Source organism: Balaenoptera borealis (genome assembly GCF_965194805.1).
Source record: "Balaenoptera borealis genome assembly, chromosome: 5".
NCBI classification, from domain to species: domain Eukaryota; kingdom Metazoa; phylum Chordata; class Mammalia; order Artiodactyla; family Balaenopteridae; genus Balaenoptera; species Balaenoptera borealis.
In genome coordinates, this window is record NC_138862.1 from 84,039,008 (window position 1) to 84,066,416 (window position 27,409).

General features: G+C 38.2%; 2 protein-coding genes across 5 annotated transcripts in view; one reads left to right on the forward strand and one right to left on the reverse strand.

The window, feature by feature from the left end:
* The window catches only part of LOC309629684 (zinc finger MYM-type protein 5), a 37,372-nt gene extending 16,792 nt beyond the window's left edge, over positions 1-20,580 (reverse strand). For 3 of the 4 annotated variants that reach the window (XM_082394039.1, XM_082394038.1, XM_082394036.1), the window contains exon 1: positions 4,484-20,580. In XM_082394039.1, coding sequence (XP_082250165.1) covers positions 18,376-20,301 — 1,926 coding nt within the window. In that variant the 5' untranslated portion in view covers positions 20,302-20,580 and the 3' untranslated portion in view covers positions 4,484-18,375. The remainder of the gene's footprint in view (positions 1-4,483) is intronic. The other variant, XM_082394037.1, reaches the window with a different exon arrangement.
* The window catches only part of MCF2L2 (MCF.2 cell line derived transforming sequence-like 2), a 255,131-nt gene that overhangs the window by 40,784 nt on the left and 186,938 nt on the right, over positions 1-27,409 (forward strand). Inside the window, 1 exon segment of the mRNA XM_082393922.1 lies at positions 4,386-4,500. Coding sequence (XP_082250048.1) covers positions 4,386-4,500 — 115 coding nt within the window.

Consider the following 27,409-nt stretch of genomic DNA (forward strand, 5'->3'; position numbering starts at 1 on the left):
AGAGAGTTGTAATGTGAAGGAGAAAGAAAAGGAAACAATAGTAAAATAATATGTATTTCAGTATGTATTTCCAGCTATTCTAGAAAAAATAATGAAGTAGTCAGGTGCTTGCCCCTGTACATGGAGTCACCATGAATGTAGCAGGTGCAAATGCTGGGATGTGGTATGGGTGACCAGACATCCTGAGTGGCCTTAACTGTAGTAGTTTTCTAAAATTGTAAACAATTGTTGACAAAGTTCTGAACAAGGTGGTAAAGTATCGTCTGTCAATTTATACGGTTGTTGCAATTTCTGGAAAATTCAGTATATATTGAAACCCTTTAAAAATATTTTATGATTTGTGACAGCATGGGTGGACCTATGCTATGGGAAATAAGTCAGACAGAGAAAGACAAATACTTTATGATCTTACCTAGAGGTGGAACCTAAAAGCTGAGCTCATAGGAACAGAGGACATGTTGGTGGTTATCAAAGGTGGGTGTGGAGTGGGGAAAATGGGTAAAGGTGGTTAAAAGGTACAAACTTCCAGATAGAAAATAAATAAGTTCTGGGGATATAATGTATAGCGTGGTGACTATAGTTAATAATACTGTATATTTGAAAATTGCCAAGAGGGTAGATCTTAAAAGTTTTCACCACAAGAAAAAAATGTGTAACTATGTGAGATGATGGATGTTAACTGAAATCAATTTTGTACACCTTAGACCAATACAGTGTTGTATGTCAATTATATCTCAATAAAACTGGAAAAATATTTTTAAACACTTTATGATTGTATGTAAAACAAAGAGTCTAGGATCAGATATATAAATGTATTTTTTAATATACTGAGTTTCTGGTAAGACATTCAGAAATCAAACAAGATGTGGGACAATTCTTTATTACATAGGTCAGATTATTTAGTATCCCAGGCCCTGAGATTTCCCAGGTGCCTCCCAGTGAGTGGTGCTCCCATTTTCCCTGGCTAAAGTCAGTTCTTTTGGGGAAGAGAAAGGGAAAATAGACACTGGGAGGCAAATAGCAGTAACCACTTCACTCTCTCTCCCACTGTTGCTCTTCACCATCTTCCTATAGGATTTCCCAATGTTCCAAATTCTCCTCTAAATGATGCAAGTCTTTATGCCAGCCAACACCCAGATCCTTATGGGAATGGTCTTATGTATCCCAAGCACTTGCTAGTGCTTTCTGCAGTAAAGCTAGCATTTAATGTATAGGTAGAAATAATACCAAGAGGAGTGATGTTTATTTTATTAAGTCACCATTGTACAATACTTAGTTCCAAGGAGTCTGGTTTTCTTTACCTTCCTTGAACAGGGCTTCTTTGCACAATCTTTCTTCCTTTTGCATTTCCACGTTTCCTCGCAAGGTGGCACTGAATGCCTTGTTGTGGATGGAGGCTCAGCTTCTTTTCCTTGGTGCTTCTGTCTCTAAGACTAGCAGACTAAAGTTCAACAGCACGTGGTGTCCCCCATTAACCTTAGGCCTCTCTGGTGCTCAGTATCAGTATTAACCAAGATACGAGAAAACTCTACCCATCTTTCTCCATTTAGGCATGAATACCTTTCATTATAGTTAATGAAAAGGTTAAATCATGAAATGGTATAATCATATCCTTATAAATATTTTACAGTGTTTTGGTTCCTTGAAATATTTTAGCCATTCTCTTGGCAAATATTGTTTGTACAATTAGTACAGTGTTATAATGCATCTAAATTTAGCCTTACCCGAGACGTAACTTTTCTTAATTCACATTTCTCTGAAGCTTCCTATGATTGTAAAACTAGAAAGAGGAAGAATATTTATTAGTTGAAAACTGATAGTATCCTGATCTAAATTGTTTTCAGTCAACATAACGAGGTGACTCAATCTTGTCAAACAACTAATCTGCAGGTATCTTTTTTTTTAATTTAAAATAAGTATACAGGATTAATAAAGAGGCATTTCCTGGAGAAGAATGACTGGTCATCCAGACAAATATCACAGTGATTGGTCTCTGAAAGCCCAAGACTCACATTAACAATACTTATAAGAGACTTGTGTAGAAAAACCACAATGCTGACTTACTCTTTACATGATACAAATACTCGTGTTTGCTCAGTAGCACGTTCTCTCCCTTGAAACAAATTTACATGGAACAGCAGAGTATAAGCAGAAGATACCAGGTGTGGACCCAGAGCAGCGGAGTGGGTTGGATGATCCTAATGGCAGTGTCACCAGGTAGACTGGCGACATGGCCTGGATTCTCGAGGTTTTGGGCCAGGACCCTCTCTCCTTAGGATAGCTGCCTGCCTTTGCTTCTCTGAGTCTCCCTTTTCCATAGTTTCTTCATTGATCCCACACCCTCAGTAATCACGCAGTCCTCATTAAACCACACCCTGCACTGATGCCTCTTTCATTAGATGTGTGGAATACGTGTGGTCATTTGTAGTTAACTTCACTTGGGAGCCGTGTTCCACTGAAAGTAGCCCCCCTCCACGGGCATAGCCTGGAAGGTGCTCCCAGCACTTCAGCTCATGTCCCTCTGCCTAGGGTACAAGTGCTCCAAGTTTCTTAGTCCTCGGTGCCTTAGCAGCTCAGTCATTTTTTCACGGCCCTTTTTGGCCAAAAGCAATACCTAACAGTCAAAACAACTTAAGTCTGTATGTCCTGACAACTTAGTAGCCGTTTGAAAAAATAAATACACACAGTTGAAAGAAAAGGTAATATTTAACTTTCATTCTTAGAGAACCACAATTATCTCAAACCTTGGAATCAGTCTAGACATCACCACCTGCATTTCCTGTTCCACATTGATTTTCATACTGCACTTGCTGTATTTTTTAAATTAAAAAAATTTTTTTATTTATTTTTATTTTTTATTTATTTATTTTTGGCTTCATTTGGTCTTCGTTGCTGCGCTTGGGCTTTCTATAGTTGCGGCGGGCGGGGGCTACTCTTTGTTGCTGTGTGCAGGCTTCTCATTGAGGTGGCTTCTCTTGTTGTGGAGCACAGGCTCTAGGCAACTGGGCTTCAGTAGTTGTGGCACACGGGCTCAGTAGTTGTGGCTCGTGGACTCTAGAGCACAGGCTCAGTCGTTGTGGCGGACAGGCTTAGTTGCTCCGCGGCATGTGGGGTCTTCCCAGACCAGGGCTCGAACCCGTGTCTCCTGCATTGGCAGGCGGATTCTTAACCACTGCGCCACCAGGGAAGCCCTGCACTTGCTTTTTATCCCAGCAGCCACCAAACCCCCAACTTCCCAAAGATGCAATGCCATTCAAAAGAATACTGCACGGTTTGATATTGAAATTCTGAACTACCTCAAGCTAGTAGCAAGCAAGGCATCTGACAGATGCCAATTATTGCTGTTTTTCCCCCCAATTTAAAATATTCATGGTGGTTTTGTGAGTTCACTGTGGTTTCCTGTTTGGGAACCATGGGGCTGGAACATAGTCATGTGGGTACATCTAGGGGCAAAGAGATTGAGAAATACAGTCTGTTTAATTTAATCTGGTGGCCTCTGCTCCAATGAATTAAATATTTGAATATTAATTTTACACTTTTGTTCTCACAGGGATGTCTTATATTCCCTTGTAAGAGTTACTGAAGGGCAGCTGATTATTGCTTCCTTGCAAGAATAATGACCATAATAATGGTTAACATTTATTGAGCACTTATATAATAATAAACACTCTGCTAAAGTGCTTTTCATATATATTCTCACTTAATCCTCACAGTACCTTTTGAGGTAGGTACAGGTAAAATGCCTATGACATAGATACATATGTATATATAAGGAAACTTGTATTTAAGTGTCTTGCTTAAAATCACATAGAGATTAAGTGATAAAGCAGAATTTGAACAAGCCTGTTTGATTTTAGAGCCAACTCTCTCTCTCTTTTTTTTTTTTTTTTTTTGGCCACGCCGCACTGCATGCAGGATCTGAGTTCCCTGACCAGGGAGTGAACCTTTGTCCCCTGCAGTGGAAGTGCAGAGTCCTAACCACCGGACCGCCAGGGAATTCTCTGGAGCCAGCTCTCTTAACCACCATGCTCTTTTACCTTTGATATTTAATAACTACAAAAATAAAGAGCAATATTACGTATTTGTGTTGGCATTATTTACTATTCTACCTATGCTAAAATATTTAAATCAGTGTTATCTTTTATACAGTAGCTATCTTCAAAGGATTCAAAAATTGAATTCTCACAACACCCCTGAGCAAGCATGAAGGAGAGAGACTTGTTCGAAATAGTTCAGTGTCAACCTTCCTGCATTCTGCTCTGAAATAATATAGACAGAAAAAGGGGGTGGCCGATGCACATCTCAATATTAACTGAAGTCCCTTACCTGCAGAGGTGTGATGTGAAACATTTTGCTAACATCTTGACCACCTATTTTTGTTGCAGGAGGCCGAGGGAAAGATGGTGCCCCCATCATCACTTTTCCAGAGTTTGTGGGGTTCAAACACATCCCAGATGAGGACTTTCTGAATGTCGTGACCTACCTCACTAGCGTCCCCAGGTGAGCTGAACACAGTGCTCTGCTGCCTTCCTTGTCACTGGCTTTGTCCTGAATTTCCCATGTGGAAGGGCTGGGGTGAGATGGAGTCTTCCCTGAGCAGAGCTCACACTGGCATATAACTCAGCCAGTTTTGCTTATCCATCAGTCACAGACCAGGGATGTGGAAAGAGACTAGAAAACAAAGTTACACGGGTATCGGTTTTGATTATGGTGTGCACATACGCAGTACTTAATAAACATTGTTGAGTGAATGAAAAATTGATTGAATCACTAATGCTGCTCTTGTTCCTTCAGGTTCATTGCTCTAGATTAAGGTGATTCTGGCTTCCTGGGGCCTGTCGTCTCAGACACCTGACCGTTGCTCAGGGAGGTCAAGCCATGTTAGGAGTTATTTAATTTATCTCCCTCAAATAAGGAATTCAGGGGTAGACTTTATAGTTGTCATTGTCAGATGGAGAAACTAAGTCACAGAGCAAGGAAACTAAAAGTCCAGGAATAAAAACTGTGCCTAAATGAGACCAAAACTGAGATGTTTTTGGGCATCTGCTACTTCCACCTCTCTGGCCCAGGTCTCACATATTTATGCCACTTAAGTCAATAAATAGCCAGATCTCCAAGGGATGGAATGTGGTACAGAGTTCATATTGGTGACAAACATTTTATAGACATAGATGGAGCTGGGCGTGGGGTCCAAACCCAATTCTCCCGGAAAGCAGACTTGGCCAGGAAAGGCCTTACCCTCCATGGGTCTGTATTGCTTAGGATACTGTCGGTTACTTAACTGCTTTGTGGTTAGGAGTCTGCATAACAGCCAGGGGTGTGCTGTTTTGCTTGCTTTCCATCTGCCTCATATGATTTAGAGGTAAACACCAACTCTGTGATTGAAAGGCCACCTGGAGTCTGATCCCACCTGCAGAGATTAGGAAGTTGATTAGTTTGCTTTAACCAAACCCACTCTTTTTTGGTTTTTTGGTTTTGTTTTTTTTTACCCTTCTTACTTCTTCTTCAGAGAAAGCTATGGATTTATTTTTAATGCACTTCTTCAAAATTCAGTACTTACATTTCACCATTTCCCTTGTTCTCCGCCTCTGATCCTGGAATATTGTATGCATTATGCAGACACGGGAGGATTTGGGCTTTGTTGGTTTGAGGGAAGGATGCTGTGTATCTCTGGGTTTTGCTTACATGGTTCTGTCTACAGGAACACCTTTGCCACCCTTCTACGCCTGGCTAATTCCTGCACAATCATCAGCCCTTAGTCTGATCTCATTTCTTCAAGGAAACTTGCCCTGACCCCAGTTCTGCTCTTACAGACTCTTTATTTCCACAGAACCCTGAGTGTACCCCTTGTATAATGCCACAGTACATGGAAATTATTTCTGCTTCTTCCATTAGACTGTGAACTAGTCAAGAGTAAGGGCCAATGCTTTTTTCCCCCCCTTATTTTCTTTTTTTTAAATTCCTAGCCCAGCACATAGTAGGTTCTCAAGAAGTGATGTTGGTGGAATTTCCAGTTCTGATATAATTCATCTCAATCAAAGCGTATTTGTTATAGGGTGAGAAGCGGGACACTGCCAGAGAGAGGGGAACCCCACTCCTCACTCCTGCCTTTTCCTCCCAGGGTTATAGGGAGTTGAACTTTGTCTCCCTCTTTGGCTCAATTGCCTCCGCAAACATTGACCTATCAGTTTAGCAACTTCTGTGAGGAGCAGCAAGGAAGAGGGTGAGCAGGGAGGTGGGTAACGGGTGGAAGTGCCTTCTCCCCATTCTCATTATATTTGTTGTAAACTCACTGTCTAATTTTACTGAGTCCCCGTATGCAGTCATGTGCTAAATGAAAAGTGTCATTTTCATCTTGTCCTTGCAGCCTTTTCTGAGTCATGCTGAGGACTGGACATTGAGTGCCATGTGACCCAGTGTAGAGAGAAGCATCGAGGGGTAGAAACCCTATCTCACAGGCCAAAAAGATGAGAAAAATCAAGACGTTACTGTTTAGGCCTGTTTTCCCTTTTCTGCTCTATGTTCTTGTATAATTTCTTGTGAACTCGGGAGTATTTTCCTTTCCTAGAATGCAGTTTGTCTCTTGAGAAAGAGTATTTGTCTGACCAGTTATTGCTCTTTCTTCTTCCTGGCATTTGCTTCTATTTGCTCACTGCCCCACCCCTTGTTACTTTCAACATAAAACAGAGACAATGGGTAAGAAGGTCTGAAAGGAGAATTTGACCTGAACTTTGCTTCCCAGTTTCCATTTCAGTTTCCAAAGAATGAAACCACTCCTGTTCCTTTTATGATTCCTATTCATCACAATTTGCATCTTCCTAAATGTTACAGTGGTTACCAGGCACCAGAGCTTTTCCCAGATCGCACAATATTTTATAGGCAGGTGGAATGACCTACAACAACAAGGAAGAATTGACGCACTAGAAGAGGAGAATGGCAGGATACTCAGGGCAGGGAAAGGAAAGCTCGATGCCTGAAATGAATAAGGATCTCTCATTGTGGCTGGGTTGGGTGAGTGCAGTAAGGCTTCCCACAGTAGCTCATTTTTTATCAGATCTTTGCTGAGTGCCATCAGTGTGTAGGGAGCTAGGTTAGGTGCCATAAAGGACCAAAAAGACCATAAGACAATATCTTGGATCTCAAGAGATTCATCACAGGACTCTGTTGTCATGATATTTTGTGAAATATGCAAAGAAAGTGCTATAGGAGCTCAGAAGAGAGAAAAGTCACTTCAGACAGGAAAAAACAAGGAAAGCTTCTAGAATGAAGTGGGCTTAAAGGATGGATAAGATTTCCACAGGTAAATCAGAGAGGGACATTTCAGAGAGAGAGAGAGAACAGGATGGTGTTTAAGAGCTTTGGACACAGGCCAAACTGGATTGAAATCCAGATTCTATGCTCCCCAGCTGTGTCTGGAGCAAATGACTTGGCTTCTATTTCCAGCCCCCACTCCACTGCTGGATTTTGAAGTTTTAAATAGAGCTTGTTCGGGGAATTACAGACTATCCAGGTTGCCCAGAGCAGAGTGAAAATCCTTTTCAGATAGTAGTGAGAAATGAGAGCTGGATAGACAGTGGGGAACAGACTGGGCAAGGCGTTTTCCACCAAGTTAAGGAGTTTACGCACAGTGAGCAGGGCCAGGCCATTGGAGGTTCTGAGGAGGAAAGTGGCAACCAGATGAATTTGGTGGTGGTGTGCAGGATGGATCACAGGTAGTGGGGGAAAGGGGGCAAGGAGACCAGTTAAGGGCTTCCACCCTGGGATAGGTGCAAAGTGAAGAGGGAGTGAGCTGCATGATGGCAGGAGGACTGGACAGAAGGGGATGGGCAGGAAAGATAGGCACTGAGGACTGGTGGTTGTGAGGGAAGAGGGAGAGTGAGGAACTAATGATGATCCTCAGCTTTAGGAATTGTATTCACAGTCAGATCTTCTTGCTTTTACATGTCTGGGCACATGGAATTGAGGTCTCCTTTGAAAGCTGTCTCCAGTGGCTACAGATTGTAGCTGAGTGGTTTGAAAAGGCATTAGTGAAATATTCTGAGCCACAGAGATGGCCAACTATTTTTAAATCACAGTTGTTTTTCAAAAAATCAGTATTTGTATAACTAAGCATGCATTTTTTTAAAAAATTTATTTATTTATTTTTAGCCGTGTTGGTACCTGTGGGAGGACTTTCTCTAGTTGTGGCGAGCGGGGGCCACTCTTCATCGCGGTGCGTGGGCCTCTCACTATCGCGGCCTCTCCTGCTGCGGAGCACAGGCTCCAGACGCACAGGCTCAGTAGTTGTGGCTCACGAGCCCAGTTGCTCCACGGCATGTGGGATCTTCCCAGGCCAGGGATCGAACCCGTGTGCCCTGCACTGGCAGGCAGATTCTCAACCACTGCGCCACCAGGGAAGCCCTAAGCATGCATTTTTATTACCCTATTCCTGTATGCAGTTTCTTTGTTTTACTCATAGTTCTGAGTTCATTACCTGAGAGGGATTGGAGAAAGTACTTGTATTAGATGGTAACAAGAACTATATTTCATAACTGTGAATTTTATGATTATTTACTATTTCTGAAGGTCTTTTTCTATAATGAATCTGTCCAGAGGCCTATTTAAGTTTGAAGAATTCTTCCATGTCCATTTTCCTCCCATAAAGCCTGATGAAGAGTCTTTGAGAAGAGTTGTACCTCTTTTACAATACACTGTCTGATAGAATGCTGTCGGGCATTTCTACTTTAGGAAGAGAGAGAAGGAGGACAGTGTTATTATTTGGCCTGTGAATTATAATGAGACTTGCTCCTTTGTATTGAAAGACTGAATGGGATTATAGCAACCTGGCAGCTTTAGAAACCAGCCTCGCCAGAGAAGTGAGTTCGATCTGGGCCTTTTACTATTATGAAGACAGTGGAAAAGGCCCTGTTTTTAAGTGGCTTTGAATAGTATTAATAGGAAAGGTGCTGCTTTGATTGAGTAGTTAGGATAAGGTATGTTATTTCCTGGACTGGCTATGGAATTGCTCCCCCAAATCAGGAAAATGGAATCATTCATTTGACTTCTAAGGATAGAGGTTCAGAGTAGGGAGTCTTATTGGGCTGCTGTCTTGCCCAAGGTGGATGGATTTGCTTCACAGCTCTCAGGAAGGATACCTTCGGAGACCAGACCTTAGGCACCCAACTGAGGCTCAAAATTAGAGAGCACCCCATGGATTTATTATGAATAAATGGTGACAGTGGCAAGTAAGTCTTATATACCAGGAGAATTTGAATGGACTATATTAGAAGCCAGAAAAAAATTTAATATGCCAGATTCCTGGTCTTTGCTATGTAAGAGCCAGGGGGTCTGACATTGTTTCTCCCCAGTAGAATGACCTAGTGTGTATGTAACAGTTTTTCTTTGTTCATTTGTTTAAGTGATTGTTTTAGAATACCCATGCTATATCCTGCCTTTGTGCCATCTATCCTGTACAGAGAAGAGCTCACTTTCCCTTTTCTGATAATTCAGGTTTCTTTAGACATTCAAAACACAGCCTCTTGCTTGAATTTAACAGTGCTAATGATTGTAAATATCTGGAATTTGTTCTTACTCAGTGGTATTATCAATTACAAACAAGATAATTGCTCTAGTTCTGTGGAAAATGCCATTGGTATTTTGATAGGGATTGTACTGAATCTGTAGATTGCCTTGGGTAGTATGGTCATTTTAACAATACTAATTCTTCTAATCCATGAACATGGTATATATTTCCATTTGTTTGTGTCATCTTCAATTTCTTTCATCAGTGTCATGTCAATAGTTTTCTGAGTACAGGCCTTTTACCTCCTTAGTTAGATTTATTCCTAGGTATTTTATTCTTTTGGATGCAATTGTAAATGAGATTGTTATCTTAATTTCTATTTCTGATGGTTTGTGTTAGTGTATAGAAATGCGACAGATTTCTGTATACTAATTTCGTATCCTGCAACTTTACTGAATTCATTGATGAACCCTAGTAGTTTTCTGGTGGTGTCTTTAGATTTTCTGTGTATAGTATCATGTCATCTGCAAACAGTGAGAGTTTTACTTTTTCCTTTCCAATTTTGATTCCTTTAATTTTTTTTTCTTGTTTGATTGCTGGGGCTAGGACTTCCAATATTATGTTGAATAAAAGTGGCAAGAGTGGGCATCCTTATCTTGTTCCTGATCTTAGAAGGAAATGCTTTCAGCTTTTTACCATTGAGTATGATGTTAGCTCTGGCTTTATTTATTTTTTTATATTTATTTTTTAAATTAAGTGTAGTTGATTTACAATGTTGTGTTAGTTTCAGGTGTACAGCAAAGTGATTCAGTTATACATATATATATCTATTCTTTTTCAGATTCTTTTCCCTCATAGGTTATTACAAAATATTGAGTATAGTTCTCTGTGCTATACAGTAAGCTCTTGTTGGTTATCTATTTTATATATAGTAGTGTGTACATGTTAATCCCAAACTCCTAATTTATCCCTCCCCCCCCTTTCCCCTTTGGTAACCATAAGTTTGTTTTCTATGTCTGTGGGTCTATTCCTGTTTTGTAAACGAGTTCATTTGTATCATTTTTTTAGATTCCACATATAAGTGATATCATATGATATTTGTCTTTCTCTGTCTGACTTACATCACTTAGTATGATAATCTCTAGGTCCATCCATGTAACTGCAAATGGCATTATTTCATTCTTTTTCATGGCTGAGTAATATTCCATTGTATATATATACCACATCTTCTTTATTCATTCATCTGTTGATGGAAATTTAGGTTGGTTCCATGTCTTGGCTATTGTAAGTAGTGCTGTAATGAACATTGGGGTGCATGTATCTTTTTGAATTAGAGTTTTGTCTGGATATATGCCCAGGAGTGGGATTGCAGGATCATATGGTAACTCTATTTTTAGTTAGCTGTGGGCTTTATTATGTTGAAGTGTGTTCCCTCTATACCCACTTTGTTGAGAGTTTTTTTTATCATAAATGGATGTTGAATTTTGTCAAAAGCTTTTTCTGCATCTATTGAGATGATCATATGATTTTCCTTCTTTAATTTGTTAACGTGGTGTATCACATTGATTGACTTCTGGATATTGAATCATCCTTGCATCCATGGGGTAAATCCCACTTGATCATGGTGTATGATCCTTTTAATGTGTTGTTGAATTTGGTTTGCTAATTTTTTGTTGATGATTTTTGCGTCTATGTTCATCAGTGATATTAGCCTGTAGTTTTCTTTTTTGGTGATATCTCTGTCTGGTTTTGGTATCAGGGTGATGCTGGCCTCATAGAATGAGTTAGGAAGTATTCCTTCCTCTGCAGTTTTTTGGAATGGTTTGAGAAGGATAGGTGTTAACTCTTCTTTAAATGTTTGGTAGAATTCACCTGTGAAATGATCTGGTCCTGGACTTTGTTGTTTTGGGAGTTTTTCTTATTACTGATTCAGTTTTTTTACTGGTAATTCATCTGTTCATACTTTCTATTCTTCATTGTTCAGTCTTGGAAGACTGTACAGTTCTAGGAATTTGTCCATTTCTTCTAGGTTGTCCATTTTATTGGCATATAATTGTTTATGGTAATCTCTTATGATAAGTTGTATTTCTGTGGTATCTGTTGTAACTTATTTTTCATTTCTGATTTTATTAATTTAGACTATCTCTTTTTTTCTTGATGAGTCTGGCTAAAGGTTCATCAATTTTGTTTAGACCAAATAATTCTAAAATTGGTATGGAAACACAACAGATCCCGAATAGCCAAAACAATCTTAAGAAAGAAGAACAAAGCTGGAGGGCTCACACTCCCTGATTTCACACTATACTACAAAGCTACAGTAATCAAAACAGTATGGCAGTGGCGCAAAAACAGATACATACATCAGTGGAACAGAACAGAGAGCCCAGAAATGAATCCACAGTCATATGGGCAATTAATTTATGACAAACAGACAAGAATATACAATGGAGAAAAGACAGCTTCTTGAACAAGTGGTGTTAGGAAAACTGGATAGCTATAAGCAAAAGAATCAAGCTAGACTACTCTCTCACACACATGCACAAAATAAATTCAAAATGGATTAAAGACTTAAATGTAAGACCTGAAACCATAAATCTCCTAGAAGAAAACATAGACTGTATGCTCTTTGACATAGTCTTTGTAGATATTTTTGGATATGTCTCCATAGACAAGGAAAACAAAAGCAAAAATAAACAACTGGGACTACATCAAACTAAAAAGCTTTTGCACAGCAAAGGAAACTATCAATAAAACAAAAAGGCCACCTACTGAATGGAAGAAGATATTTGCAAATGATATATGATATATATATGGTATATATAATGATAATGATATAATGATATAACAGATATATCTGATATTCTCCAGAATATACAAAAAATTCATATAATTCAACATCAAAAAACAAACAACCTAGTTAAAAAATGGGCAGAGGATCTGAATAGATATTTTTCCAGGGAAGATAAGCAGATGGCCAACAGGCACATGAAAAGATGCTCAACATCACTACTCATCAGAGCAATGCAAATCAAAACCACAATGAGATATCACCTCACACCTGTCAGAATGGCTATTAACAAAAATACAAAAAAATTACAAGTGTTGGTGAGGATGTGGAGAAAAGATTTTTATTTTATTTTTTATATCTAAGTATACTTGATTTACAATGTTGTGTTAGTTCCTGGTGTACAGCAAAGTGATTCAATGTTGTAGCTCTGCTGTTGAGCTATTACAGCAGAGTTCAGTAATTGAGGCAGAGACCATATGGCCTGCAAAGCCTAAAATATTTACTCTGGTTCTTTACAGAAAAAGTATGATGACTTTTAAGCTAGAATATTCTGACTGATAATACTTGGTGCACATTATTACTAAATTTAATGCAGTTGGGTTTCCCTGGTGGCACAGTGGTTAAGAATCTGCCTGCCAATGCAGGGGACATGGGTTTGAGCCCTGGTCCAGGAAGATCCCACATGCTGTGGAGCAACTAAACCCGTGTGCCACAACTACTGAGCCTGTGCTCTAGAGCCCATGAGCCACAACTACTGAGCCCATGTGCCACAACTACTGAAACCCACGTGCCTAGAACCCATGCTCCACAACAAGAGAAGCCACTGCAATGAGGAGCCTGTGCACCACAATGAAGAGTAGCCCTTGCTCGCCGCAACCAGAGAAAAGCCCATAGGCAGCAACGAAGACCCAATGCAGCCAAAAATAAAAAATAAATAAAATAAAATAAATTAATTAAAAAAAATTTAATGCAATGTTTATTGTCCCACTTAAGTTGTAAAGATTATTCATTCAGAAAGTTATTTGTGCTAATGCCTAGAGTCCTTTAATGTTTAGTATTGTGGACTAACTCTGAATCCTCCTTCCCTATCATTTTCAGGCTTCCTTTAAATAGTAAGTAATAAATAGTAAAAAGTCATGTAATAATTAGTAAATAAGTAAATAGTATAAATAATAAAATAAAATAAATAGTAGACAATATGGTCATCCCTTGGTATAAACAGGGGATTGGTTCCAAGACCCTTGAGGATACCAAAATTTGCCTGTGCTCAAATCCCTTATACAGAATGGCACAGTACAGTCGTCCCTCTGTATCCACAGGTGTGGAACCTGCATATATGGAGGGCCAGTTGTACTTGTTGATTTACTACTGTGCGTTTACATCTTTCTTTACTCTCATCCTTCAAGTTCTTCTACCTATATTCCAATTTCCTTCCATTACTAAGGTTTATAATGTATTTTACATCTTACTATAAATGTTTTTTTCTTTGATTATAGGTTGATCCTAAATAATAGAAATCAGTAGAATGAATTTATATATGTAATATAATTGGTCGTCTAGAGTGAAAGATGTAATCCTAAGTCACTAAACCTGTGTCACTCAAAGGAGAATGCTATAAATGTTAAGGTAAAATAGGTTCTGTTTTCTCATACTCCATGGGTTGCTCAAAATCATGCCACAATTTAATTCATTTCAGACTCGGACAATGACTTTTTATATACCTTTTCCCCTAGCATTTCTAATTGCCTTTCTTTTTTTTCTCTTGTTTATAGAATGGCATATATCTATTGCATTATTTATATCTTACGGATTCTTTATCATAGAATTTGTCTAATGCATACATTAGACAAATTCTTTTGAGCCTCTCTGAGCTACTCTTATAATTCAAGGTGGTTGCTGTGTAAATCTACAGGCTGTCAACCTGGGATTGCTTTTTATTCTGTCTCTGGGAAGGTCATTCTTTCTTTTTGGGATTTCATTTTCATTAAAAAAACTTTCAAATTATTTCTTTTTTAGAAAAGGTGTATGGTAAGTGAATCTTACAAGATCTTGAATGTCAGAAAATGGCTCACTTTGACCTCACACTTGACTGACAGTCTGTCTGAGTATGGAATTTTTTATGTAAAATAACATTCATCCATTGATTTCTAGCATTCAGTGTTACTCATAAAAGGTTGATCCTTGTAACAAGGATCTGAGTCTTCATAGGTAAGCTGCTTCTTTCTCCCCATAGGAAGCTTTTGGGGTTTTTTCTTTACGTTTTGCAGGTTTGAAATTTCAAACTTTTTCTTTCATTCTGCTGGGACTCTGAACAGAAGATTCAAGTCTCTCTTAGGCTTAGAATTTTTTTTTCTGTCATTTCTTTGCTTATTTCTTTCCTACAACTCTGTTTTCTGCTTCTGGAACTCAAATTAGAGGGACATTGCATCTTCTGAATCTCTCTTCTGTGTCTTTAACTTCCTTTTGTATTTTTCATCTCTTTATCACTTTACATTTTAATATATGTATATACTGTATATATCATATACAATACATATATATATATAAATTGTCTGTTCATGTCTTTGCTCTTTTTTCCCATTGAGTTTTCTATCTTTATTTTCCTGTCACTTTTAAGAATTCTTTATGGATTAAGGATATTAGCCCTTTATCTGTGATGTATGTTCTATATATTTTCTCTCAGTTTTTCATTTGTCCTTTAACTCTGCTTAGGATATTTTTTGCCATGTGAAATTTTTATGTCATCAAATATATCAGTGTTTCTTTTATTGCATCTGGATTTTGAGTCATTGTCAGAAAACTTTCGTATACCTGGGTTATAGAGGAATTCACCCAAGCTTTCTTGTAATACAGTATGATTTCACTTTTTACAGTTAGCCCTGATACAGTTGGTGTTTATTTCTGTGTGTGGTATGAAGTGTAGATCTAAGTTTATCTTTTCCCAAATGGCTATTCAGTTATCCTAACACCATTAATTTTAAAAGCTCATCTTCACTTCAGTAATTTGAGAGCTAATTGGTCTGCCTATTCATAAGTGAGTAATATTCTGTTTTAATTATGAGGAGTTAAATATGTTTAATATCTTCTAGGATTAATTCCCCCTCCCCTCCCAGGTCCTTAAGCTTTACTTACTTTTTTTCATGTTTTCCTACTATTCTTTCTTGTTTTCTTTCTATGTCTATCTCCATTTAAAAAAAAAAAAGAAAAAAAAACTTGTTGGTCTTTTCATTGAGACTGTTAAGTTTATAAATTTACTCAGGAAAAAGTGACATATTTATGATGTTAAAATCATGCTATCAAGAACAAGAAAAGTCTTTCCATTTGTTAAAATCTACTTTTGTGTCTTTTAGGAGTGTTTAAAATTTTCCTGACATAGTTTTGTATATTTATTGTTAAGTTTATTCCTAAATATTTTATGTTTGTTGCTATTGTCAATAGGATAGCTCTACCATCATATCCATTAACTGGTAATTTTATTTGGTACTGAATTAGGTTTAGGTATCGTTGTTATACTTGCTTCATAAATAGCATTTTGAAGTTTTCTTTCAGTTTTTAGGCTTGGAAACTATTTTTGTGGCATTGGGGCTTTATACAGTCATTGATGATTTGAATTCCCCTGTGAAATTCTCCTGTGAATCTGGGCCTTGATAACTTTATTTCCTCTATGGACATTGGTCTGTTTAAGCTTTACATTTCTAATGAGATCAATTGTGGTAAACTGTATTTTCCTAGGAAATTACCTATTTTTGTCTTGGTTTTTAAGTTTATTTGCATAGAGGTATGCAAAGTAATTTTCCTAAAACAAATTTTCTTGTGTTTCAGTGGTTATTTTCCCTTTGCTATTTCTTAGTTTGTTTATCTGTGCTTTGTCCTTTTTTCCCCCCCTTGATTAAGTGAGCTAGTGGCTTATTTATTTTGTTAATTTAAAAAATGGGATTCTGAAAACATAGGAAAAACACTCTTTGACATAAATCACAGCAAGATCTTTTTTGACCCACCTCCTAGAGTAATGGAAATAAAAACAAAAATAAACAAATGGGACCTAATTAAACTTCAAAGCTTTTGCACAGCAAAGGAAACCATAAACAAGACAAAAGACAACCCTCAGAATGGGAGAAAATATTTGCAAATGAAACAACAGACAAAGGGTTAGCTCCAAAATATACAAACAGCTCATGGAGCTCAATATCAAAAAACAAACAATTCAATTAAAAAAATGGGTGGAAGACCTAAATAGACATTTCACCAAAGAAGACATACAGATGGCCAAGAGGCACATAAAAAGATGCTCACCATCACTAATTATTAGAGAAATGCAAATCAAAACTACAGTGAGGTATATCACCTCACAACAGTCAGAATGGCCATTATCAAAAAATCTAGAAACAATAAATGCTGGAAAGGGTGTGGTGAAAAAGGAACCCTCCTGCACTGTTGGTGGGAATGTAAATTGATACAGCCACTATGGAGAACAGTGTGGAGGTTCCTTAAAAAACTAAAAATAGAACTACCATATGACCCAGCAATTCCACTACTGGGCATATACCCTGAGAAAACCATAATTCAAAAAGAGACGTGTACCGCAATGTTCATTGCAGCACTATTTACAATACCCAGGACGTGGAACCAACTTAAATGTCCATCGACAGATGAATGGATAAAGAAGATGTGGCACATATATACCATGGAATATTACTCAGCCATAAAAAGAAAGGAAATTGAGTTATTTGTAGTGAGGTGGATGGACCTAGAGTCTGTCATACAGAGTGAAGTAAGTCAGAAAGAGAAAAACAAATACTGTATACTAAAGCATATATATGGAATCTAAAAAAAAAAAAGGTACTGATGAACCTAGTTGCAGGGCAGGAATAAAGAGGTAAACATAGAGAATGGACTTGAGGACCCGGGGGATGGGGGAGGGGGAAGCTGGGACAAAGTGAGAGTAGCAGCGACATACATACACTACCGAATGTAAAATAGTTAGCTAGTGGGAAGCAGCAGCATAGCACAGGGAGATCAGCTCAGTGCTGTGCGATGACCTAGAGAGGTGGGATGGAGAGAGTGGGAGGGAGGCTAGGCGGGGAGGGGATGTGGGGATGTATGTGTGCATGTGGCTGATTCCTTTTGTTGTACGACAGAGATTAACACAGTATTGTGAAGCAATCATACTCCAATAAAGATCTATTTAAAAAAATGGGATTCTGAAAAGGATGGAGAAATGGCGATGGTGATTGGGTAGGCTGTTAGCAATGTCTTCTACAATAAAAATCCTATTAGATATAAAAATAAATAAATAAATAAAAAATAAAAAAATTAAAAATGGGATTCTGATTTTTTAATTAGATCTATTGGCTTTTCTCTTTTCTACCTTATTCACTCTGCCTTTATCTTTAATATCTTCTTCGTTGTGCTTTCTTTTGGGTTGGGTTTTTTTTTTTTTTTAACTTACTATATTTTTATTTTAATATTTCTTATATTTGTACCAACATAAAAATAGGTATACACTCTTTATGCTTATAGTTTTTACATGACAATAAAAGCTAAAACATTTACAAATTAAGTTAAAACAAAACAAAACCAATAAAACACAAATTCACCACTTTAATCTATTTAACATAACAAATGATGCTGCTTTGCTCAAATAATAAAATAACATTTTGCCCAAATGAAATAAACCATAAGTATTTGGTTTAATAGCAAAAAGCTGCAGTTTCAGATCCCCGTTCTGTTTCTGAGTAACAATGCTTGTTCACATAAGTACCTTGTTCGACTGGTACTGATAAATTCAAGTCTTTCCCTCCTTCTTTCAGAGTATTAGCCACACCAGTCAAATGTCAGTCCTGAAGTGCCCATTTTAAAAGGTGTGAATTGAAAAACTGAAAAGATCAACAATTGCCTTCACTGAAATCGGCATTAATCACTACAAATCCAATTAGCTTTAGAAGTTGGAGCAGAAACCATCTTTACTAGCTACTTGCTATGATACTTACTGCTAATGAGCTGATGAATCACTCCGTCTGGGAGCCTCAGCACGAGGCACCGACTGTCAGGGTACAGGTCTGAGTAAGTGTGTGACCTCATCATGTCAGATCGGGTCTAAGGTGTACAACAGCTTCACACCCTCCTTTCCCACTTTCTCCTGTAATCTATGTTCCACAGTTTTACTTTTGTTCAAATCAGATTTTAATTTTGAATATTTAACACTATTGTTGATGTGCATTTCACTCTCCTCATGTTTGCTAAGAATATGTGATAAATGCTGCCAATCTTTGCACCCATTCTCATTCTTTAGTTGATTTTTTCCTTCCCCAAAGAGTCTGCAATACAGACAAAACACAGAATCTTTCGAGATCGAATAAAGTAACCAGGATCTAGTGGTTTTTTCACCATTTGGAAGAATTCTTGTATAGTAAGTTTCTGAAAACTTCCTCCCAGTACTGTCCTTTGGAAAATTAAAATTTCTCACTTGAGGTGGATCATTTTCAACTAGAGTGTCCCTTTCTTTAATACTCAAAACTCGGGGCCATGTACCTGGATCTGCAGAAAGCACAGCTGGTATAATGGAGTCTTCTGATTGTTTCTCTTCCAGTTGCTCTTGAAATTTATCAGCTATGGTTGACACAGAAGGAGGTAAATTCACATCCTGTTGGACCAATGAAGTATCTTGGCTACATTCTGCTGAAACGTGTAGTTCTGAAGTCTTTTCCTTTTTCACTGGTATTCTTTCTATTTTTTCCAAAAGTATATTCAATGACCCATACAATTCTCTTTCATTTTCTTCTCTAACAGCATTCCTTTTCCTGTTTTCTGATGCTAGCACTTTTTTTGAGTTTGTTTCCATCATCTGTTTATATTCGTTAGCACAACTTTGGCAGCAAAATCTCATCTGCTGACCTTCAATGACTAGGAGATTGTTTCCAGCACCTTTGCTGGGCAGGTACTCCCCACACTGCTCACAGCAATTCATCACTAGACCATTGGCCAACCTGTACTTGTTAAAGCACTGGTTACTGCACAGCTTATGTGTTACATTGTTAACGCTGACTTCATGCCGAATCTCTGTTAGTTTACTGCAGACTGTACATCTTGATTTATTCAGAACTCTTTTTCGAAGATTCTGGTTATCTTCATAGGGAGACGAAGATGTACTACAAAATTTTTGGAAGGATTCACTTGACTCCCCTTGAGGAACAAGAGTAGCCTTTTTTGCAGGTGCACCTTTTTTACATGTCACATTGCGTTTCTTTGGAGTACGCTTATGAGAGAAGGAAGAGAGGCAGGTGGTAGAACAGAAGAGATGAGCTGATCCTTTTCGCTGATACGCTGTCTGTCCCTTCTGTAAAGGCTTTTTGCAGTTTGCACAAGTGATTTTAGCTGGTTTAGTGGGTTGCTGTTGGGCAGAAGGCTGGAAGATCTGTTTAGGAAGCGAGCCCACTGGTGATAAAGAATCCACCCCTGGCTGTTTCTGATTACGGGGAAAGGATGCTGACTGGGAGATCCAAGAATCAGGACTATGATGAGCTGTAAATCCTCCGTTCTGAAATACGTCTCCTGCCACATTCATTCTACCAGGATTAAAAGGTCCTACTGCAGTCTTGGTCTTACTTCTTGAAAGACTGGAAGTGGAGAAATCCAAATCTTTGGTTCTGTTTTTACTTCCAGGAAGTGCCCATTCAATAAAACTAGAAGAAATTGTCTTTTCCCTTCCATTTGTTTCCATGTCCTCTTCATCATCAATGACAATTGTCTCACTTATACTTTCCTTCTGAGAAGCCAAATCTCTTGAGGAAGGAAGAATTATGGAATAATTTCCTTGTAGCTTTTCATTTCTTGATGCAGCAAATATAAAATTTCTTTGATCAGCTATTACTGGAGCAGAACTTGAAGGAGGTTGTATAGATTCAATAAATACAACATCATCATCATCATCCTCCGCTGACGAGTTTCTAGATCTATTAACTAAAGGACTAGCTGGGTCACCAAATGCTACGTCCATGAAGCCAGCTGCCATGGCTTTATTCCCTAATAAAACAGGAGTCTGTTCAGTCAAGTCTAATCCTCCCACTGAACACTTATCTATGCCAAAGAACAGTGGCGACGCGGTCCTCCTCAGCTTCGGACACACGTCTACCAGACTGGCCTGAAAGCGATTCCTGGTCCCGGCCCTCGCGGCCGCGCCCGCACTCCCGCAGCCCGCGGGCCGCCCGCCAAGGCGCCTGGGACATCAGCGGAGCCGCCGGCAGCCCGAGGCCCCGACGCGGTAGCGGCGATGGCGGCCGCGCCGCGGGGCGCTTGTTGGGTTGGGTTTTTTTTTCTCATTTTTTTAAAAAACTTTTTGGATTTATTTATTTATTTATTTATGGCTGTGTTGGGTCTTCGTTTCTGTGCGAGGGCTTTCTCTAGTTGCGGCAAGCGGGGGCCGCTCTTCATCGCGGTGCGCAGGCCTCTCACTATCGCGGCCTCTCTTGTTGTGGAGCACAGGCTCCAGACGCGCTGGCTCAGTAGTTGTGGCTCACGGGCCTAGTTGCTCCGCGGCATGTGGGATCTTCCCAGACCAGGGCTCGAACCCGTGTCCCCTGCATTGGCAGGCAGATTCTCAACCACTGTGCCACCAGGGAAGCCCCATTTCTCATTTTTTGAGTTGAAAATTTTTTCTCTTTTTTTGAGTGTTATGAATTTTCTTGATCACTGCTTTGAACGTAGCCCATAAATTCTGATATGTAGTTTTGCATTGGCCAAAAAGTTCGTTTGGGTTTTGCTGCAAGATCACGCAGAGAAACCCAAATGAACTTTTTGGCCAACCCCCAATATTTTCGTTATCACTGTATTTTAGCCACTCTCCAATTATATTTTATATTTCCCCCTGACTGAAGAGTTCTTTAATAGAAGGTTTTTAAAATTTCAGGTGTTTTCGTTGTAGCCCTATATCATGACCAATTTTTGTGGATGTTTCATGTGTGCTTGAAAAGAAGATGAATCCTGTATTATCAGGAGGTAAAGTCCAATACATATCAATTAGCTCTTCCTTTTTGATTATGTTTTTAGGTATTCTATAACCTTATTGACATGTTGTCTATTCTGTCTTGTACTGAAAGTGGTGTATTAAAATCTCCTATGTAAAATGTATTTCTGTCTGTTTCCTTGTATCTCCTGTAGTTTCTGCTTTAAAAAACTGGTTATTAGGGTATTTGGAGCATAGATATTTATGACTGTTATATCTTCATTGTGAATTGTGACTTTTAGCATTAAAAAGTGTTTCTTGTGATGTTTAATGCTTTATGGCTTAAATTCTACTTTGATACCAAGACTGAAATCCCTTGCTATTGTTTCCATTTGCCTAGTACAATTTTGCCAGTTGCTTTATTTTTAGCCTTTCTGAATTACTTTGTTCTAGATCTTTTTCTTGGATACAGTATATAGTCGGTTTTTACTTTGTTAGTCAAATTGAAAATCTTTTTCTTATATTAAGTGCATTAAGTCTGTTCATATTTATTGATATGACTGATATATTTGATCTCAATTTTGTCATTATTTTTTTCTTTTTTTAATTAATTTTTATTAGAGTATAATTCCTTTATAATGTTGTGTTAGTTTCTGCTCTACAGCAAAGTGAATCAGTTACACGTATACATATATCCACTCTTTTTTAGATTTCCTTCCCATTTAGGTCACCACAGATCATTGAGTAGGGTTACCTGTGCTAAACAGTATGTTTTCATTAGTTATCTATTCTATACATAGTAGTGTATATATGTCAATCCCAATCTTCCAATTCGTCCCACCCCCATAAAATAGCAACATATATTTCATGTTACAACTACTAGATGTATTATGTTATATTTACTGTATTTCTCTACATGATATGTTTTCTTTGCTTTTTAATTTTTTAACTTCTTTTGATATTTAGAAAGATTTGTGATTTTTGTCCTTGTATTTATGCCTTTTTAATGCCCTTAGTCCCTTTTCTAAAATATAACAATTTACTATCTGGTTTTTTAGTTTTCAGTAATATCCATTGATTCCCACCTGTTGCTTATACAACAATCAATGAACTTATTCTTTTCTCTCCCCTTCTCCTTTTTCCTTCTATCTTTTAACTTGGATTATTTCTATATCTTATTCTCCTACCATGGTTAGTATTAGACTTACCATTAAATATGTTAAATTAATCCCTTTGCTGCAGTTTCCCCAAGTTATCTCTTAATTGGATGAAGGCCAATCTTACTAGATTCTTCAAAAGGGGCTTATAGGTACAGAATTCCCTGAGTTTTTTTTTACATGTTTATAACTGTTTTTCTATTGCCTTAATACTTTTTTTTTTCCCAATGCAACTTTTAATGCCTGCTTACCACCCCTCTGCCACCAGGCTCAGTGGGAGTTTGTGGGGAAAAAATAAGCAAGAGCTGAGAAGGCACCCGAGAACAAGATGCGATCCTGAGAGGTGGTGTGCTGTGTCACCTGCATTCATAGTTTGACCACATCAGGGTTATGGTACAGTGAAGCTCTTTCTTCACTGTGTAAGTTTTCCCTTATTCTGAGGTGAGGACCAGGCAACTCCTGACTTGTAACTCTACTTTTGAATGATCCTTCAGTGACAGATGAATTTGAGGCTGGTATTTTTAATTTCCTCTTTTGGGATTTGGGGTGTGCTCCTTTCCCCCTATTCAGAGGAAGTAGAGAGTGTCTTTATTTTTTTTCCCAGACAGGTAACTCTCCAGTGTTGACATAGAAAACCAAAATATTCTCATTCTTAGAAACAGCTACATTTACTACAGTCAGCCTGCATATCCAAGTTCATTTATGACGTTGTTTCTATGGGAAAATGCATTTAAAGCTCCATACAATCTCAGTAGAACGGAACTTTGGGAAGAGGAGCTGAGTGTAAATTGCGAACACCTACAGAGACATAGTCTACCCGATCATGGGGCTCTTTCTCATAAATGTCATTTTCAGTTCACTGTGTTTCAAGCATCTTCTCCTGTTTGTCTCTATATTAATAACTATTTCCCTTTTTGGTTATTAGGAGAATATGAAAGTTTAATTCACTGGAAACCTCTCCTACTTTCTTCCCTCTCTCCTCCCTTCCTTCCTCCCGTCCTTCCTTCCTTCCTTCCTTCCTCCCCTTCTCTCTCCCTTCTTTTTTTTTTTTTTTCACACACACACACTGTATTTTATTTTTACAAGAGATAAATAGTATTGCCTTAATACTTGAAAGCCAGCTTGTCGGGATAAAAAATTCTTGGTTCACACATTTTGTTCATGAATTGTTGTAGAATGTTGTTGCATTCTCTCCATGATTTGTATACTACTTTAGAAAAGTATGGTGCCTGTCTGTTTCTCTTCTCCTGGTAAATTATTTGATCTTTTTCCTAGAGGTGCTTAGAATTTTTATTTTATCATTAAAGCCTAACAGTTTTACTAGGATATGTCTCAGAGTTGATTGTTTCAGGTCAGTTTTCCCAGGTGCCTGCTAGTCCTTTTCAGGTTTATGTAGAATCAGATCATTTATTGTTTTTGGAAAGTTTTCTTGGATTATACTTGTAAGTATTATTTCTGTTCCTTTGTTTTACTTTTAGTCTTTATGGACTCCAGTTATGAATATGTTGGTTCTTTTTCAGTCTGGCTTCTGTTTCCACCACTTTCTTTCTGACCTTTTTTATTGTTTCCTTTTTTATTCATTTTCATTCACTTGTTTGTTTTCTTTATGCTATTTACTGTCCCTTATTACACTTTTGTTCACATATGTTATTCCTTGGTATCTTGTTATTTAGACTCCATTTCTCATATGATTTTGCTTCTCCTTTTATTTTTCTGACTTCAATCAGAAAAATTTTCTGACTTTATTTCTTCTTTTCTTTACATATTAGAAAAGTCCTATTTCTGTTCTTGGTTTTTGAGTTTCTTATTTAAAGTGTCACCTGTGCCCCATCCCCTACGTGATTGTTTATAGACATGTAATTCAGTTTGGAGAGCTGTTACAGCTTTTTGTCTGCTTAATGACTAATTTTTTGCAGGAATTTTCATTATCTAAAAAGTTTTTTAATAGACTTTTTTTAAGTTTACAGCAAAATTGAGTGGAAATTTCAGATATTTCCCATATACTCCCTGCCCCCCACACACACCCAACCTCCCCATTAACATCCAGCACCAGAGTGGTACATTTGTTACCACTGATGAACCTACACTGACACATCATTAACCCCCAGAGTCCATAATGTATATTAGGGTTCAGTCTTGGTGTTCTACATACTTTGGGTTTGGACAAATGTATGTTGACATGTATCCACCATTATAGTGTCATACAGAATAGTTTCACTGCCCTAAAAATCCTCTGGGCTCCACCTATTCATCCGTCCCATGCTCCCACCCCCCAACCCCTAGCAACCACTGATTTTCACTGTCTCCATAGCTTTGCAGTGTGCACAATGTTATGTAGTTGTAATCATACAGTATATAGCCTTTTAAGACTGACTTCTTTCACTTAGTAATATGCATTTAAGTTTCTTCCATGTCTTTTCATGACTTGACAATTCATTTTTTTTTATTACTGAATAATGTTTCATTGTCTGGCTGTACTACAGTTTATCCATTCACCTACTGAAAGATATCTTGGTTGCTTCCAAGTTTTGACAATTATGAATAAAGCTGCAGTAAACATCCATGTGTGAGGTTTTGTGTGGACATAAGTTTTCAACTTATTTAGGTAAATCCCAAGGAGTACACTTGTTGGATTACATGGTATGAGTATGTTTAGTTTTGTAGGAAACTGCCAGACTGTATTTCAAAGTGACTGTACCACTTTGAATACCCACCAGCAATAAATGAGAGTTCCTGTTCCTCCACATCCTTGCCAAAATTTGGTATTGTCAGTACTTAGGGTTTTGGTCATTCTAATAGATGTATAGTGGAATATCATTGTAGTTTTAACTTACAATTTCCTAATGACATATGTTGTTAAACATCTTTTCATATGCTTATTTTCCACCTGTATATATTCTTTTGTGAGGTATCTGTTTTTGGTTTTTGCCCAGTTTTTAACTGGGTGGTTTGTTTTCTTATTGTTAAATTTTAAAAGTTCTTTGTATTTTGGATAATGGTTCTTTATGCAATATGTCTTTTGTAAATATTTTCTTTAAAAAAAATTTGTGGCTTGTCTCCTCATTCTCTTGAAGTTAAAAAGTTTTGATTCTTATTCTCTTTTTTTCCCCTTAATAGTAGACTTATATAGATGAATACTGCTTGCATCTTTGCAATTAATAAACAGGTTTGGTGGTTTGGGGTGGTTTATAAGATTCCTAGTTCAAGAACACCATCTTTTGTTAGTATAGCTAAATATAGTTTCTTTTATTGGTGGACTTAAAAAACTTTTTTTGGAAGTTAAGGGGAAGGGTGTGTATCCTTGATTTTTTTTTTTTTTTGTCTTGTAGGATGCTAAATTTTACCTCTTGCTTCTTTTTGTGTTTACCACACAGTTACCACCTCTCCTTTCATTTCCTTTTCTCTCCCATTAGGCTTGTCTTTCCAACACTGCCTCTTTGAGTCTTTCTCTAGTCAGTACCCTGAGGTATGAGGACTCTTTTCAGTATCTTTGCACTTAGGGTGAACTTTTCTTTTCTGGGAATGGTTTTATCTCCATCCCCTCTTTTTTTTTAAAAAAAAAATTTTTTTTAAGTTTCTTTTTTTAAAAAAAATTTATTTATTTATTTATTTATGGCTGTGTTTGGGTCTTTGTTTCTGTGGGAGGGCTTTCTCCAGTTGAGGCGAGCGGGGGCCACTCTTCATTGCGGTGCGCGGGCCTCTCTTGTTGTGGAGCACAAGCTCCAGACGCGCAGGCTCAGTAGTGTGGCTCACGGGCCCAGTCGCTCCGCGGCATGTGGGATCTTCCCAGACCAGGGCTCGAACCCGTGTCCCCTGCATTGGCAGGCGGACTCTCAACCACTGCACCACCAGGAAAGCCCCATCCCCTCTTTTCTTTTCTTTTTTTTTTTAAACAATTGTATTCACACAGTACATTTTTTATTTTATTTATTATTTTTTTTATTATTTATTTTTGGCTGTGTTGGGTCTTCGTTTCTGTGCGAGGGCTTTCTCTAGTTGTGGCAAGCGGGGGCCACTCTTCATCGCAGTGTGCGGGCCTCTCACTATCGCAACCTCTCTTGTTGCAGAGCACAGGCTCCAGACGCGCAGGCTCAGTAGTTGTGGCTCACGGGCCTAGTTGCTACGCAGCATGTGGGATCTTCCCAGACCAGGGCTCGAACCCGTGTCCCCTGAACTAGCAGGCAGATTCTCAACCACTGCGCCACCGGGGAAGCCCCATCCCCTCTTTTCTTGACTCTCCCTATGTATTAATCAGAGTTCTCCAGAGAAACAGAACCAATAAGATATATGTATATATATTATGGTTAATTTTATGAGTCAACCTGACTGGGCTAAGGGATGCCCATTTAGCTGGTAAAACATTATTTCTGGATGTGTCTATGAAGATATTTCTGGAAGAGATTAACATTTGAATTCATGAACTGAGTAAAGCAGATTGCCCTCCCCAATGTGAGTGGGCATCATTCAATCCATTGAGTGCCTGAATAGAATAAAAAGGCAGAGTAAGAGTGAATTCTCTTTCTACTTGAGCTTGGACATCCATCTTTTCTTGCCCCTGGATATCAGTGCTCCTGGTTTTTGGGCTTTCAGACTCAGATCAGGCTTTACATCATCAGCTCCTCCATTCTCTGGTCTTGAACTTGGATTGAGTAACACCACTAGCATTTCTGGTTCGTTAGCTTGCAGATGGCAGATCATGGGACTTTTTCGTCTCTATAACTGCATGAGCCAATTCTTATAATAAATCTCTTTTTGATATATATCAATATATATCTTATTGGTTCTGTTTCTCTAGAGAACCCTGATATATAGATATAGATGTAGATATAGATATAGGTATAGATTTATTATAATGCATTGGCTTATCCAATTATGGAGGCTGAGAAGTCTCACAATCTGCCCTCTGCAGACTGGAGACCCAGGAAGGCCAGTGGTGTAGTTTGAAGGCCTAAAAGCCAAAGAGCCAATTTTGTAGATTTCAGTCCGCATCTGAAGGCCTGAGAGTCAGAAGCACTGAGGGC